Below are 16,727 nucleotides of genomic sequence, written 5' to 3' on the forward strand. Positions count from 1 at the left end.
GTGTGAGGTCACAGGTGTGTGTCTCCTGAGTGCTGAGATCACAGGTGTGTGCCTCCTGAATGCTGAGATCACAGGTATATGAGGTCACAGGTGTGTGTCTCCTGAGTGCTGAGATCACAGGTGTGTGTCAGCATGCCCTGCACAGTCGCACCTCTTGCTTGTATTATAAGAGTGTGAATGTGTTTTTATGCCGAGCTAACATTTTACCACTTTGAAGCTCTCTTTCATAGTGTCTGCCTTTGTTCACTAAGGAGGCACTGAGTGCCTGCTGTGTAGCAAGTAGCTAAGGCAGGACAGGCTTCCGTGAGCCTGCAGAGTCTGCATTTTTAATGAGACAGGGATAAGGTATAGGGAATCAAACAGGCATTTCAGACCCTGAGGAGTTTGATGAAGATATGAAATTAAGTTAGTGGGGTTTCAGTTGAGGAGCCAGAGCTCAGGGGGATTGGAGCTCCGTGCCTCCTGGGAGAGCCTAGGCTTGGTGCTCTGAGCATACAGGACACCCTCAGACAGGGCACCAGGCTTGTGAGGAAGGGCGGGCTGGAAAGAACCTGTCTTGGCCAGGGTCCTGCCTGATCGGCACGGGTTCTCAGACTTTGAAAGGGAAGGGCAGGCCTGTGGTCTTAGGCGATATTGGTGGAGTAGGTTGGGGGTTTCAAGTTATGCTTGAAGGGACATGCTGAGAGTGAAGGAAAAGCCATGGTCCCAGATAATGTTGGGGGTGATGGGTCAGGGGTCCCAGGGGACGCTGGAGTCAGGTCGGGGTTGCCAGAGAGACCCACTAGCCAGAGGCAGGAACCTGTGTGAGTTGGGAGGTGAGTCCACAGGCTGCTTTTATTCAACTCTGATCATGCATGCTGGGGAAATGCAGCAGTGAGAGGGAGAAGGGCTGGTGGAAATGGGCTGAGAGGGAAGCCTGGCGCCAACACGTGGAGCCATGGTGCTGTGCAGGAGGGGGCCTTGGTGGCACAGTCATGTGAAAGTCTGCTCTTCACTTTTGCAGCCTGTGTTCCACGTCATGGGCTTCTCTGTCACTGGGAGAGTCTTGAATGGACCTGACGGAGAAGGTGTCCCGGAGGCTGTGGTCACCCTGAACAACCAGATTAAAGGTGGGCAGGCACCGTGGTCCTGAGTCTGCTCAAAGGGCTTGTTTCGCATCATGGAAAGATGTAGACACAAGGGACAAGCTCATTGGCCTCACATCCCGCTGAGTCCTCACGTACCTATCCGGTGCAAGCTTTTGCAGCTCATCTTTTGCTCACGTGCTTTGGTTTCACAGTCAAAACGAAGGCTGACGGCTCCTTCCGCCTAGAGAACATAACGACGGGGACATACACCATCCACGCTCAGAAGGAGCACCTCTACTTCGAGATGGTCACCATCAAAATTGCACCCAACACCCCACAGCTGGCTGACCTCATTGCTACAGGGTAAGTGTGCTGTCCAGGTAGGGTTTCTGTTGCTGTGACGGAACCCCGTGACCAAAAGCAAGTTGGGGAGGAACGGGTTTATTTGGCTAACACATGCATCATATCACAGTCCATCACTGAGCGAAGGCAGGGCAGGGATGTGGAGGCAAAGGCTGAAGCAGAGGCCATGGAAGGCTGCTGACTGGCTTGCTCAGCCTCTTCTTACACAGCCCAGGACTTTGATGGTGGCTCTGCCCTCAGCTCAGTGAGCTGGGCTCTCCTGCATCAGTCAGTCAAGAGAATGAACCACAGGCTTGCCTACAGGCCATTTTCAGCTGAGGTTCCCTCTTCTCAAATGACCCCAGCATGTGTCAAGCTGACATAAAACTCACCAGCCCATGGGTATGTCCCCGCTCCTCTTAGCAGTAGTGGAGAAGAAAATGAGCTTTGGTCTGAAAATTTCTGCCCAGGATTCACATTGAGACAGCTGTCAAGAGTCTCGATGGCTTCCTTTTGGAAAGATGAATGGTGAACTTTATGTGTCGGACACAAAATTGTTTTCTCTTGCTTTCAAGTTCAAAGGGGTTTGTTAAAGTAGAAAGAGAAGGACAAGAGATGGTAAGTGTGCTGTCTGCCAGGCCTGGTGACTTGAATTTGATACCTGGGGCGGTTACGGGCTGGAAGATGAGAACAGACTCAGACAGGTTGTCCTAGGCTTCCACATATGTACAAGCACAATAAAGAAATGTCTGTCTGTCTGTCTGTCTATCTGTTTATCTGTCCATCTATGTTAGAAAAAGATCTTTAAAGTTAGCCCTCCCTGCGAATACTTTCCTCATGTGACCCTGAGGGCTTTGTGGAGTGCGCTGATGGTGGGGGATGTAGGGTGTGCTAGGAGGCATTTCTGGTCAGTAGTTAGTCTGGTCCATGACTGTCAGAAAGTTCTTCAGTATCGCTGTGTCTGCAGCGGTAGGGCCTGCTCTGTGTTTCTCAGAGGGACTACTCACCCGGAAGCCGGAATCACTCCCGTCTGCAGGGTCCTTCCGCCTCCGTGAGAGGCATTTGTGGCTCTCGACTTCTGAGGAGTTCAGTTTCAACTTTGCATTCTTAGAGCACAGAGCACCTAACTGTAAACAAGGAAGACCCTTTGGTAGTCTTATGGTCTGTTAGTGGCACTGTTTTGCAGACAGCTGACCACTCTTCTCTTGAGAGGTAGCCCAGGTTGCTGTAGTGATTGGGTTATCTGAAGCATTTTTTCCTGCATCGTTTCTGCAGCAGTGGGGATGGGGGCTCATGCTACCCAGTTCGTCCACAGCTCTGCCCTGGGCCTAGGGCAGACTTGGGCAGGTGGCCCTCGAAAGTGAATGTCACAGAGTCTGTAGTGGGTTCAGAGGGCGCTTGTCTCGGGTGCTGGGAGCCTGCCCTGCTGCATGTGAGTCTTGCTGGAATGACCGGCTTCTCCCTGCAGGTTCAGCATCTGTGGTCAGATTTCCATCGTCCGCTCCCCCGACACCATCAAGCAGATGAGTAAATACAGAGTGGTCCTGTCCTCCCAAGACAAGGACAAGGCTTTGCTCACTGTGGACAGCGATGCCCATGGATCATTTTGCTTTAAAGCAAAACCAGGGGTCTACAAAGTCCAGGTACCAGATGGGTGTGGTTTATGGTGTCGGAGGCTGGGAAGTGGCTCGGGCAATAGGATGACTGCTGACGAGGCTCTCTCATCCCCAGAGTCCAGATGAAAAGCCAGATGCGCTGGCAGGAGCTCGTCATTCCAGGCTGGGCAGGCAGAGACAGGCTGATCCCTGGGCTCACTGGCCGGCCAGACTTGCTTACTACAGGCCAGTGAGAGATTCCATCTAATTTTGAACAAGCTAGATAGCGTCTGAGCAAACACCACCTAAGGTGGTCTCTGGTCTCCACACACTCACACGCCCACCGGCTCCCAAACTGAAAGAGCAAGGGTTTTCCAGAGTGTTAAGAGCCTTTCATTTCCTTCCTCCTGATGTCCAGCCGATCTCACAGCCTGTGGGGGCTGTGAACAGAGGCCGGCTCTTTCTCACTGGGTGTGTGTGCAGGGTTGGGAGTGAGCTCTTGTTCCTCCCTGGGCTCTGGCTGCTCTAGGATGTCCATGAGGCCAAGAACAGAGCAAAGCCAGCTCTTCAAGCTTGAAGGCCAGGGAGGAGCTTCCCCACCCTCACTCCAGGACAGCTAACAGGCCCAGGGAGCCAGCCCAACCAGGCAGAGAAACAGGGCAGCCCCTGGCCTGGAGTTTCCCCACAAGGGAGTCGGCCTGAGCGCAGCTGTGCTGAGCGACAGCACAGCCAGAGGTTTGCTCTGTTCACCTTCCGGTGCAGTGGCCTTGTCCTCTGGGGAAAGACCATGTCTCTGTAGCTGACAGGGCTTGCCAATCAGATCAGCCCTGCTCCCAGCTCTAGGGAGGGAGACCTAGGAGTGACCCCTAAGCTTGGGTCTTCTAGACTGAGCCCTTCCTTCTGTAGGGACAAGTGGAGTTGGGCCATGATGACAGCTGCCGTTATTAGTCACCGGCACAGCTTGTCTGAAGGTAGCCACAGTGGCATCCTTCAGAGATCCCGACAGATGTTGGAGTTGGGCAGTTCCTTACTGCGAGTAAAATAGGGGACGTCTGTCCCTCCCACATGCTTTTCCGAGCTTGGGAAAGGAAGGCACACACAGAAAAGGGAGCCAAGTGTGATGACACACACCTGCAGCCCAGCACCAGGGAGGTTGGAACAGGACTGCGAATTTCAGGCTAGCCTGGACCACATGGCCTCTGTCTTAAAGCAACACAAGAAAACAAGTACAGGCTGGAGAGATGGCTCAGCGGTTAAGAGCACTGACTGCTCTTCCAGAGGTCTTGAGTTCAATCCCTAGCAACCTCGTGGTGGCTCACAACCATCTGTAATGGGATCCGATGCCCTCCTCTGATGTGTCTGAAGAGAGTGATAGTGTACTCATATACATAAAATAAATAAAACCTTAAAAAAGGAAAAGAAAAAGAAAAGTACATGGGAAAAGAGCGAGCTAATTCTGCAGGCGCCTCTGGGGGACATCAGACACAGCCTCTTCTTGAGACTTGGTTTCACTCAGCCCAGGCTGACTCGGCCCTTGGGTGTTCCTTGTGCCTCAGCCTCCTGAGTGTGGATTGCAGGCTGGTGCTGCCGTGCCCGGCTAGGACGGTGTTGCTATAAAAATATTACTTCTTAGGTGTGCTGTGATTACACAGCTGGGCTGGAAGCCAGCCTTCACCCTTCACTGTCTGCTTAGCTTGAGGTTCAGATGAAGCCTCTAGTATCTCCTAGGTCATGGGAGAGCTGTTCCCTGCAACCTGTAGTGTAGCAGTTCTCAACCTGTGGGCCGTGACCTCTTTGGGGTTGAATGACCCTCTCACAGGAGTCACCTAAGACCATTGGAAAACGCAGATACTTGCGTTATGATTCATAACAGCAGCAGAATTACAGAGGTAGCAACGAGAGTGAGTTACGGTTGGGGTCGCCACACCGTGAGGGACTGTGTTAAAGGTCACGGCATTAGAAAGGCCGAGAAGCCCTGCCCCAGCGTCTCGTGTGCTCACAGGTGCTGGTGCCCGAGGCTGAGACCAGAGCCGGGCTGATGCTAAAGCCACAGACATTCCCTCTCACTGTGACCAACAGGCCTGTGATGGATGTGGCCTTCGTGCAGTTTTTGGCATCGGTTTCCGGAAAAGTCTCCTGTCTGGGTAAGGTGTCAACCGCAAGTGAGAGCCTCTAGCTCAGAGCGGGCAGTGGGAGGAGCTGGGACAGGCGGTTCTGAGTGGGGTGGAGGGAAAGGTGGTCTGTCCCATCCTGTCTTGGTAGAAGGTCTGCAGGGGCTCAGCAGAGGTGTAGAGGAGGGCCTGACTCCCTGCCAGGGTGTCATTGCTGCTGACCAAAGCCTCAGGGTGCTGGTCACTCACTGTACAGAGCTGAGGAAGCAGGGGAGCCTCCAGGGCTTGACGCTCGGGCTAAGCACTTAGAGGCTTGTAGGGTTTGCGATGGCAGTCAAGTGAGGTCCTCCGGTCTCTCCTCTACAGACACCTGCGGTGACCTGTTGGTGACCCTGCAGTCCCTGAGCCGCCAGGGTGAGAAGCGCAGTCTCCAGCTCTCTGGCAAAGTCAACTCCATGACTTTCACCTTTGACAAAGTTCTGCCTGGGAAATACAAAAGTAAGACGGGGTGTGATACTCTCAGGAGCTCTCCCAAGCCTGCTCCCCCTGTGTGCTTACTGTGGGCCTTCCCTAGGGAACTCTGTCCCAGGACCTTGACCTGCCAAGTTAGCTCCCTTTGTCATAAAGGTCCGGCTCTGCATCTGCTCTGGGTGGGAGCCCTGGCATAAGCTGTTTTATTTCTAAATGCCAGAAAGAGCACTATAGTTCTGTTCTCACGCCAGCCACTGAGGTCTAGCTAGAGTGACCTTGACAAGTCATTCTTTCTCCTCCCCTGACCGTTACCCGTAAAACGGTACAGTAGCCTTTCTCAAGGAGAGACTAAGAGGCAGAGCACAGGGCCTGGTCTGCAGGGCAGTGCCCCACGCTGGTGCCCTTCCTGCCCTCGGTAAGCCAGCTCTTGCCTCCTTTATGAAGAACAGCTGGCAGCTGGTGGCAGGGACTAGACTTCTACCTAGTGAGGTGGACTCCTCTCATGAGGGCTTGTGTTTTTCTGTCTCAGAAAGAGCTGGCAGACTCCGTTCAGAGCGCTGGCTGCCTGTGTTTATAGTTTCACGGAGTCCTGACGTGCCCATGAGCACGTGTGACTGTGTGCTGCCCACAGTTCTCTGGCAGAGTCCAGAAGCCCAGACCCGCAAAGCTGACTGGATGCCGGGTGCTGGGTGGGCTGAGGAGGGAGAGTCTTTTGAGTCAAGGAGTTCGTGGTCTGCCAAAACAATAACAAAAGTCAGACAATTTACAAAAAATCTAGCAGCCCATGAATATCTTGTAACCTGGCATCTTCAGCTTAGACGGATTTCCTTATTTGTGGTGACAGTGGCACTGGTGTCAGTTTTTCTTTGGCAGCGACCTGTCCTGAACATTGCTTCCTTCTTAGGTATTTTTATGTAAAGTGTATTTTCTTTTTAGACAGGGTATTACTGTACAGCCCAGGCTGGCTTTGAACTCTTAATCCTTGTACCTCAGCCTTCAACGGAGGCTGGGATTACCAGTACACAAGTCTGTGTTTAGCATATGTGTACACTTCTGCAGCTAGCCAGCAGGCCCCCAGTTGCTCAGTGCTGTAGGCCCCCAGTTGCTCGGTGCTGCAGGCCCCCAGTTTCCCGGTGCCATGAGGCCCCAGCCCCATGTGTTGGCTTCGCAGTAAGCATCATGCACGAGGACTGGTGCTGGAGGAACAAGAGTCTGGAAGTGGAAGTGCTGGAGGACGACGTGTCTGCGGTGGAGTTCAGGCAGACCGGCTACATGCTGCGCTGCGCGCTCTCACACGCCATCACTCTGGTATGTGCAGCCAAGTTCTCTTTTGTACCCTGGGTTCCCACGAACCAGGGTAGGCATCCTCAGCCTGCAGTGTAACAGGCCCTCCTCAGCCCGTGGGCAGCTGGGCAGCGCGGTGCGGTGCGGTGCGGTGCGGTGCGGTGCGGTGAGATGCTGTGCCTTGTACACGCCGCGCTCCTTAAGAAACTCCGTTGAGCCGGACGTGGTGGCGCATGCCTTTAATCCCAGTACTTGGGAGGCAGAGGCAGGCAGATTTCTGAGTTCGAGGCCAGCCTGGTCTACAAAGTGAGTTCCAGGACAGCCAAGGCTGTACAGAGAAACCCTGTCTCGAAAAAAAAAAAAAAGAAGCTCCGTTGTGTTTTCCTGCAGCATTAGGGTCACAGTGCCCACTTCTCAGGCTGTGGGGAGGCCAGCAATCTGTGCTGTGTGTAGCATTTCCGTGGTGTGCCCAGTACACTGTTTATTAGTGCAGCTGAGTTCTCTAGGTTGCTTCCTGAGGGCAGAGCGCACTCACTCGCTACTTCTCTTGTTTTGCTTTTATTTTCATTTTGCAGTTCTGTGCACTAAACCCAGGGTTTCAGACATCCTGGGCAAACAGTTGCTGCTAAGTTGTATGCCTGGTCCTTAAACCATTTTTAAAGTTACCATTATTATTATCTTTTGTTTTTTGTTTTGTTTGTTTGTTTTTGAGGTCAGCTTTCTCTATTATGTAGCCCTGATTGTCCTGGAACTCACCATGTAGACCAGGCTGGCCCCAAAACTTAGCAGATCCAAATGCCTTGCCCTCCCAAGTGCTGGGATTAATGAGGGCAGTACCGCAGCTGGCCTAGACTATTGTTATTTTCTTTTGTGTAGGTGGGTCTTGTGCCTCTGTATGTCTGTATTACCTGTGTGCAGTGTTTGCGGAAGCAAGATGTGGGCATAGATCCCCTAGGGCTGGAGTTAACAAATGGCCGTGAGTCTCCATGGAGGAATTGTAACCAGGTTCTCTGGAAGATCAGCCAGTGCTCTTAACCGCTCAGCCCCCCTCCCACCTTCTTTCTTCCTGGTTTTGCGGCTGAGTTTTGCTGCGTTTCCCAGGCTGGCCTCACACTCTGTCATCCTGTTTCCCTCCCGAGTCAGTGGAGCGCAGGCCAGTGCCTGTCTGCTTGGCCGCAGGCACGAGGGTTTCAGGGAAGGATACCTCTGTAGTTTCCTTAGGGGCAGGAGCAGATGTCATTGTTGGATCCCAGCAGAGAGCTGGGCAGGTGGCACCAGTGTGACTGCTTGTGACCCTGGTAGTACCTGAGCAGGTGTCTCCAAGGCCAGGCTACTGCCTCAGCTGCTACAAACCCTGAAGTTCCCATTTACTCCAGGGATGGGCTGCCGTACAGCCAAGAGTAAGCTAACAGACACTCCTCCCTAAGCCCGGTAGGAGATTTCTGCTATCTCTAGATTAAGTCTGAACTGTGTAAGGAAGGCTGCCTTACCTCCCTGTCCACTGGTCCCCTGGGCCCCAGCGGCTCTTGCCTCTCAGTCCTAGCCAAGCTGCTTGTCACTGCTGTGACTGGCCTTTCACATGTGTATCCCTCTGCCCAGGGAGCTGAGCCTTCTCTCACCACTGAGGCCTTGGCTACTGTTTCCTCCCGGGACGGGGCCCCAAGGTTAGGGCCCCAGAGCTCCGGAACACTTCTCTGTGGCAGGTGGCCACTCCACTCTAGAATGCTTCCCTGTGGTGGCTGGCCACTCTGCTCTGGAACGCTTCTCTGTGGCAGGCGGCTACTCTGCTCACTGGCTTGGCTTCTTTGCTTTACATCCTATCTGAAACCACTGATTTCCCAAATTAAAAGGTCACTCTACTCTCCCCAAGGGCCCTGACCTGAGTCTGTCCCAGAGCAGCCACTATGTCCACAGGAGCTGACTGAGTGCAAAAGCACATTTCAGTCATACGTTTTTGAAGGTTTGCAGTTTTCCTGTGCCACCCAATAGTTTATATGAATAATGGGCCCAAATGATGGCTAGGTCAGAAACAGAAATCTTTTTTTTTTTTTTTTAAATATAGGAGTTGCTGTGTCTGTATGTATTTGAGAGCATCGGTTCTCATTATAGATGGTTGTGAGCCACCATGTTGGAATTGAACTTAGGATTTCTGGAAGAGCAGCCAATGCTCTTCTGAGCAGCCCCACTGAAATATTCTTAAAACTAGTTTTTTTTTTTTTTTTAAATATTTATTTATTTATTATATGTAAATACACTGTAGCTGTCCGACACTCCAGAAGAGGGTGTCAGATCTCGTTACAGATGGTTGTGAGCCACCATGTGGTTGCTGGGATTTGAACTCAGGACCTTTGGAAGAACAATCGGTGCTCTTAACTGCTAAGCCATCTCTCCAACCCCCCACTGAAATATTCTTAATCACTGTCTTTCCCTATAAGTCACCATGTTGCCTTTGGCCCTACAGGAATTTCATCAGGACGGAAATGGCCCTGAAAATGTGGGGATTTACAATCTCTCCAGGGGAGTCAACCGCTTCTGCCTGTCCAAGCCTGGTGAGCCTGGGAGGCGGGAGTGTGGCGCCGGCCTGGGCCTGAGGGTCGGAGATCCCGGGTCCCTTCACCCTCAGAGATGTTAGTGACATTGCTGTCAATGGTCTATCTTTGCAGCGATGTGATGTCCTGTCTTGCCTCCCGTCCTCCGTGGCCTCTCTAGCTCTATCAAGATAGAGTTTACACAGCGTGAAGCTCACCTGCTTAGGGGCTCAGTGGTGGAGCACTAACCCAGCGTGCTCTCAGAGCCTGGGCTTATCCCCAGAACCACACAAACAACAGTGTTCATCCACTTAAGATGTGTGACACATGACTGCCAGCAAGCTGACCAGGTTGTCCAGTCATGGCCACCCAGCCCTGGCTGCAGCTTAGTTATGTTTTGTGCCTCGGCCTGATCCCAGCCTTTGGCTTCTTACACATAGCATAGTTTTGGAGTTGAGCTACGTTGTAGGATAACAGCGCTTTGATCTTTTTCGTCGCTGAGTTATATTCCATTGTGTGTACGTAGCACATTCTCTGTGTGTGGCCGTTTTGCACGTTAGCTGCGTCTGAACAGGTGCAGCCTCGGGAAGTCATTGAATTCCTGACAATGGTAGAGCATTCGTGAGTGGGTGTGAAGGAAGGGCCTGTGGCACAGGAGAGCAGCTTATCCCATTACCTCAGGTCTGTGATAAGCTTTCAGGATGAGGCCTGCTGCCTCCCGAGTGAGCACGCGCGCTGGAAGTGCCTTCTAGGCTCAGACAGTGACACTTGGTTTTCTCTCTGTAGGTGTGTACAAAGTGACTCCTCGCTCCTGCCACCGGTTTGAGCAAGCCTTCTACACCTATGACACGTAAGCTTGGGGACAGAGTGCCTCGGGTGGGCGAGCGCTTTCCTGTTTTGTCTCTTCATTTGTTTCTGAGCACGCGGATATATTTCTGTTGGGTGTCGTTTGTTTTCTTTTGAAAGAGGTAAGATTAGGCATTTGAGTGAAATTCTCAATACAGGTTTTCTGATATCCTAAGATGTCAGTGAGGAAATGGAGGCAGACTCTCCTTCCTCAGGATTCTGCAACTCACGGGCCGGCCAGAGGGCTCCCTGAGTAAAGGTGTTTGCTGAGCCAGCCTGGAGACCAGAGTTCAAAACCGGGAATCCGTGTCAAGGTGAAAGGAGAAAATGGACTCACAGGCTGTCCTCTGACCTCACGTGTGTTCCATTGGATGGGTTCCACGCTCCCGGTGAAAATCACAACTATAATGATAATAGAGTTCTGGAAACTCAGATGGGAGGGCCTTGCTGTAAAAAAACTGTCTTTGAACTAATTCTGTTCTTAAAATATCACACCCTTATTCTCAGTAGATCCCATCCACACTTCTAAAAATGTAAACATGGTGGCCTGAGCCAGAGTTCCTTCCTGTCAGTGAGGGCCCGGAGGTTTGGCATCTTTGGTGGATGTCTTCTTTAGGTTTCTATTGCGGTGATAAACACTATGACCAAACCAACTTTGGAAGGAAACGGCGGCTTATATGGCTTGTATGTTCCAGTCCCAGTCCATCATGAAGGGAAGGAAGCCAGGGCAGGAACTGGAGGAGGAACCTGGAGGAGCTGTGGCCGAGGCCATGGCGGAGTGCTGGTGACTGGCACGCTCCCTTTGGCTTGCTCAGCCTGACCTCACTCACGCCAGACCACCTGCCCGGATGTGAGCGGGGCCCTCCCAGGTCAACCATCAGTCAAGAAAATGAACCACAGGGTTGCCCACAGCCGGCCCAGTGGGAGCACTTCCTCAACCGAGGTTCCCGTTTGTGTCAAGTGACAAAGAACTAGTTAGGACATTGTACTTGTGAGGTCTCCTGGGTTTACCCACTCCAGCCTATGGGCTGTTTCCTCCGTGTGTGTGTGTGTGTGTGTGTGTGTGTGTGTGTGTGTGTGTGTGTGTAGTCTGCTGCTAGCAGCGTCTCTGTTTGATTTCTAGGTCTTCACCCAGTATCCTGACGCTGACAGCCATTCGTCACCATGTTCTCGGAACGATCATCACTGACAAAATGATGGATGTCACAGTGACTATCAAGTAAGACGAGTGTCCTATGGGCAGGGAGCGGGGGTTGCTCTAAGTGTATATACCAGCGGCCTCCCTCTCTTACACTCTGGTGACACAGTGGGGTAAACATAGCAGCTGCATGAGGAGGGGCTCCCTGACAGCTGGGTCTACATCTTAAATCTGTTTGAATTCTTTCTTTCTTTCTTTCTTTCTTTCTTTCTTTCTTTCTTTCTTTCTTTCTTTCTTTTTGGCTAAGGGAAAAAAGTCTTCTAGGGTTTGTTTACTGTAATTCAAGTGCTTTAGTGACTTAAAAAATTGCTTCATTTTCTTTAGCTCTTTTCTTGAGGTCTTGAGTAGCGATGGCTCAAGGTTGGAGAAGGTCCTTGGGAGCCAGGCCTTGCTGAGGGATATTCCATGCTGGTGAGGTGTATCTGACACCCCAGTTTTCTTTGGGCAGCATAGCTGTCTCACACAGAGGAACTCTGAGGAACTCTCGCCCCTCCTCTGGTTGAGTTGGCTTTGTCTCCAACCAGCATCTGTCATGGATGCTGAGGGGACCACCCAGACACACATACATGTGCACATACACACCCACAGATATGCACATACAGACACACATACAGATAAACACATACACAGACACGTACATGTATACACGTTCCCCACACACGTACCCAAACACACACAAACACAGAGGAATGTTTATTTATTGGTCCTAGGGATTGAACCCAGGACCTTGTACATGCTAGGCAGACTCTACACCAAGCCACACCCACAGTCCTTAACTTTTATTTTCAGTCAAGTTGTCCAAGCTGGCCTTGAACTTGCTGTGTGATCGATCCTTCTCTCTTAGCATCGTTTGTAGCTGAAATGCCCAGCCCGTGACATCGCACCCAGAAAAATACCATTGTCAGGGTTGCAGCCCAGGGTTTCGTAGGCTGTAACTGACCCTGTGGTACTGAAGCAAACACACAACTATAAGTTATGACTGTGACTGTGTTAAAGTCTGACCTTCGAGCCTGTGACAGGGAAGGCTGGCAGCATTTTGACTGCAGAGCTGGCTGGGTGGGAACAGGGTTGTGTGTGGGGAGGGTCCATTGCTGAGTCTCTGGGGTGCAGGCCCCTCGGGTGCCCTGGCTTCCTCCTGCTTGCTAAGTGTTCATCACTGGCCACAGTGACCCCAGGGTGTGTGCTGGTGTGTGTCTTCATTATTAACTTGTATAGCTTTGAGTGTCCAGTGGAGGTGTCTTCCTGTCACCGGCTTATGCTGACAGACTGTATGAGCTGTGTTTCTGGCTGGACATTACCCCTTGGACCCTTCTGGGGGGACCCTGACCCTGCAGGCTGTACCGCAGCTGCTGGCTCTCGTGTCAGTCGACCTGCCCTGTAGTCTTCCCTTTGTTCAGAAATGGCAGTGCCGCCCTTTTCCTGCTCCTTGGTCGTTGTGCTCTCCTCTCCAGGTCCCACCAGCTCAACAGAGCTTCGCAGAGTCTGTCCTTCCCTTCCTTTTTGTTTCTGATACAGGGTTTCTCTGCATAGCCTTGTCTGTCCTTGAGCTTGATCTGTGCACCAGACTGATCTCGAACTCAGAAATCCTCCTGCCTCTGCCTCCCAAATGCTGGGATTAAAGGTGTGCGTCACCACTGCCCAGCTCCCTGCTTCTTCAGATTCGTAAAAGGTGGTGTGAAAGGGCAGAGGACTGGGTCATGCATCCAGGCACCACGGGCAGGCTGGAAACTTTCCATCAAGTTGTAGGGTCTTCTGTTCCGGCCTTCTGCTAGCATCTGCTGCTGTGTTGCAGCTGATGTTCCATCTTTATAATTTTCTAGTTTTATATGTGTGTGTGCAGACATGTATGTGCAGGTGCACACATGTATGTGCCGGTGCATGTGTGTAGAGGTCAGCAGCTAGTCTTAGGTGTTGTTCCTCAGGAGCCATATACTTCGTCTAAGCCAGGGTCTCTCACTGGCCTGGAGCTTGCTGCTCAGGTTAGGCCGTCTGATGGGAGCCCGAGGGGTCCACCTGTCTCTGCCTCCCCAGCACTGGGATTCTAAGCATGCTGCCACATAACTGGCTTTGATGATGATGCGGGTTTGGGGACTCAGATCCTTATGTTTACATGTTAAGCAGGTACATTCCCAGCCCTAGTTCTTTTTGCTAAAATAATTTGTGATTATTACATTTTTATTTTAGCTTATGTGGGGTGTTTTGGGTGCATGTATGTCTGTACTATGTGTATGCAGAGGCCAGAAGAGGTCCTAGAATCAAACCTAGGTTCTCGGGAAGATCAACCAGCTATTGAGCCATCTCTCCAGCCTCCTAATTTGTGTTTCTAGAACAAAAGATTGTGCCACTGTGATGTTGTAAGGTGTCTGGCTTTTGCTTATGATTCCCCAGTTGTGGAAATGTCCCATCTAATGCAGGATGAGCACCATGTCCCATAGCCTACCTGTGTCTCCTCCAGGTCTTCCATCGACAGCGAGCCAGCCTTGGTCTTGGGCCCTCTGAAGTCCACACAGGAGCTGCGGAGGGAACAGCAGCTGGCAGAGATCGAGACTCGCAGGCAGGAGAGGGAGAAGAACGGCAAAGAAGAGGGCGAAGAAGGCAGAGCCCGGCCTCCTGGGCAAGAGATGGTGGATGAGTTACAGGGCCCCTTCTCCTACGACTTCTCCTACTGGGCCCGGTAAGTGCTTGGGCCCAGTGTTCTGTCTTCGGGGGACAGAGCCAACAGCCAAGCTGAACTCTTCTCACTCCTTCAGGTCTGGAGAGAAAATCACTGTTACACCCTCGTCCAAAGAGCTCCTCTTTTACCCCCCATCCATGGAAGCCACTGTCAGTGGAGGTACGTGTCCACTCCACGAGTGGGTATCATGCCTTTGTTTCTCTATTTGTGTGTGTTTAAATGGGTTTTGTGTTATATTTGTGCAGCCATGTCTGTAAGCCACCCCAAAGCCTCTTTGGTGTTTGGTGTCCTTGGTAGATGGATGCATGTATGTATGTATAGATGGATGCATGTATGTATGTATAGATGGATGCATGTATGTATGGGTGGATGGATGGATGGGTGGATGGGTGGGTGGATGGATGGGTGGATGGATGGATGGATGATAGATGGGTGGATGGATGGATGATGGATGGGTGGATGGATGAGTGCATGGATGAATAACCAAGCCAGCTCAGTCAGTCAACAGGGTCTCAAGGGAGGGAGGGAGGACTGAAAAGAAAAAGACAATTAGACAACATTATAACATGACTCCAGCCGTGCTGAGACTGAAGCAGGTTTGCTTTTTCCCAGTCAGCTTTTGTACTTTTCTAGGTACTTGCAGAGAATAGGACAAGCTTGTCCTTCATCAGCAGGGAGTAGTCTAATGATAATGTTGCCTGACTTTATTCAGGGATTTCCTTCCTTTCCTCTCTGTCCTTTTTCTCTCTTATCTTGTGTTAGGAGGTTGAAAGGGTGGAAGAAACAAGAACCCACAAAGTAGTCAAAAGACAGTTACAGTGGTGTTTTCTGGAGGACCAGTCTTCCTTTGCTTTTATTGGTCCAGAAGGCAGAGGAAGAGTCATACTGCCAGTCGCCACACTTGCTTGAGTTTGGTTCTTCTATGTACTTATTCTTTAAAAAAAGGGGGGGGGGAGCTGGAGAGATGGCTCAGTGGGCAAGAAACTGACTGCTCTTCCAAAGGTCCTGAGTTCAAATCCCAGCAACCACATGGTGGCTCTCAACCACCCTTTAATGAGATCCGACGTCCTCTTTTGGTGCGTCTGAAGACAGCTACAGTGTACTTATGTATAATAATAAATAAATCTTTTTTTTAAAAAAAAAAAAAAAGAGTTTGGTTCTTCTGATGGTTTAGGTCTTCCTGTTCCAGGTGTGGGGGGAAGGTCTTTTTCAGGAAGAGGTTATCACAGTGATTTGCCTGGGGAACATTTTATGGTGTCTTTAGAGTTGAGTATGTTGGAAGAGTGAGTTTCTGCTGTTTTTTCCTTTCCCCTCACCGTCTTCACACCAGGTCTGAGTTGGACCAGCATCTCCTGAGAAGATTTCAGGTGGCTTGCTCTGTCTCCAACCTATTCTCTGGAGACAGGGTCTCTCACTGAACCTGGAGGTAGACTGGCAGCCAGCAACCCCAGCCATACTCTTGCCTTCATCCCCCAGTGCCAAGGCTACAGGCACATGGCTAAACTTGGCGCCTTACATGTGTACTGGGCTTCAAGCTCCGGTCCTCATGCTTGCAGAGCAGAACCGTCTCTTCAGCCCGAGCTCATCAGTAATCTCGGGTCTGGGCTCTCTTTGATCAGAGAACTCCAGTTGAATGCCTCTCTTCCCTCTTGTTTTCTTCCTTCTTAGAAAGCTGTCCAGGGAAGTTGATTGAGATCCATGGGAAGGCGGGCTTGTTCCTGGAAGGCCAGATCCACCCAGAGCTGGAGGGAGTGGAGATTGTCATCAGCGAGAAGGGAGCAAGTTCACCCTTGATCACAGTCTTCACTGATGACAAAGGTGCCTACAGGTATGCCCCCAGAGAGAAACCACTTGGCTGGCTGCAGGAAACTTTCTGAGGCAGGTCAGACTTCCTGGGGAGGGCTGGGCTTCCTTTGAAGCTGGAAACAGCCATTCATAGGGTTTGGCTCTCTTTCCTGCAGTGTTGGTCCCCTACACAGTGATCTGGAGTATACTGTGACCTCACAGAAGGAGGGCTACGTGCTGACTGCTGTGGAAGGAACCGTGGGAGACTTCAAGGCTTATGCCTTGGCCGGTGTGAGCTTCGAGGTAATGTTGTTTCCAAGGCCACTTCACTGAGGGCAACGTACAGGATGATAAAGCACACAGGAAGTAGACAGTTTTACACATGGTCGAACACGATACAGCATAGTCAAAGAATATAGTCCTTCATGCTGGTACCTCCTCTTTCTGTCAGCGACTTTCCATCTTCCAGAGCATTTATTATATAAGTGGAATTGTGCACCGTATGCTGGCCTGGCTTCCTTTACTGGGATAAGCTGTGGAGAGAGATTCCTGTGGTTGTCCATGTCAGCTGTCTTCCCCCAACTTTGGAAGCAGGGCGTCTAGCTCAGCTTAGCCTCCAAGCCTGTCTCTCTGTGTAGTCTAGAATGTATCCTTGAACTCCCAATCCTCCTTTCTCTCTGTACCAAACTCTGAGAAGACAGGCTCAGTCAATGCAGATGTCCACCCTCAGTCTATGCAGCCCTGGGGATGGAGCCCAGGGCATCCATTGTGCATGCTGGGCAGGCACTCAAACAAGCTCCCTCCCTCCCTCCCTAGGATCTAGGCT

The 16,727-nt window shown here is 51.4% G+C and overlaps 1 protein-coding gene across 1 annotated transcript in view; it reads left to right on the top strand.

Moving 5' to 3' along the window:
- LOC110334981 (nodal modulator 1) overlaps nucleotides 1-16,727 on the top strand; it is a 48,604-nt gene that overhangs the window by 17,243 nt on the left and 14,634 nt on the right. The window contains exons 10-22 of the mRNA XM_021217056.1: nucleotides 1,004-1,109; nucleotides 1,280-1,430; nucleotides 2,878-3,052; nucleotides 5,007-5,148; nucleotides 5,482-5,613; nucleotides 6,758-6,894; nucleotides 9,332-9,419; nucleotides 10,185-10,248; nucleotides 11,368-11,463; nucleotides 13,898-14,116; nucleotides 14,193-14,275; nucleotides 15,785-15,944; nucleotides 16,078-16,204. Coding sequence (XP_021072715.1) covers nucleotides 1,004-1,109; nucleotides 1,280-1,430; nucleotides 2,878-3,052; nucleotides 5,007-5,148; nucleotides 5,482-5,613; nucleotides 6,758-6,894; nucleotides 9,332-9,419; nucleotides 10,185-10,248; nucleotides 11,368-11,463; nucleotides 13,898-14,116; nucleotides 14,193-14,275; nucleotides 15,785-15,944; nucleotides 16,078-16,204 — 1,680 coding nt within the window. The remainder of the gene's footprint in view (nucleotides 1-1,003; nucleotides 1,110-1,279; nucleotides 1,431-2,877; nucleotides 3,053-5,006; nucleotides 5,149-5,481; nucleotides 5,614-6,757; nucleotides 6,895-9,331; nucleotides 9,420-10,184; nucleotides 10,249-11,367; nucleotides 11,464-13,897; nucleotides 14,117-14,192; nucleotides 14,276-15,784; nucleotides 15,945-16,077; nucleotides 16,205-16,727) is intronic.

Source organism: Mus pahari, chromosome 1 (genome assembly GCF_900095145.1).
Source record: "Mus pahari chromosome 1, PAHARI_EIJ_v1.1, whole genome shotgun sequence".
Taxonomy (NCBI): domain Eukaryota; kingdom Metazoa; phylum Chordata; class Mammalia; order Rodentia; family Muridae; genus Mus; species Mus pahari.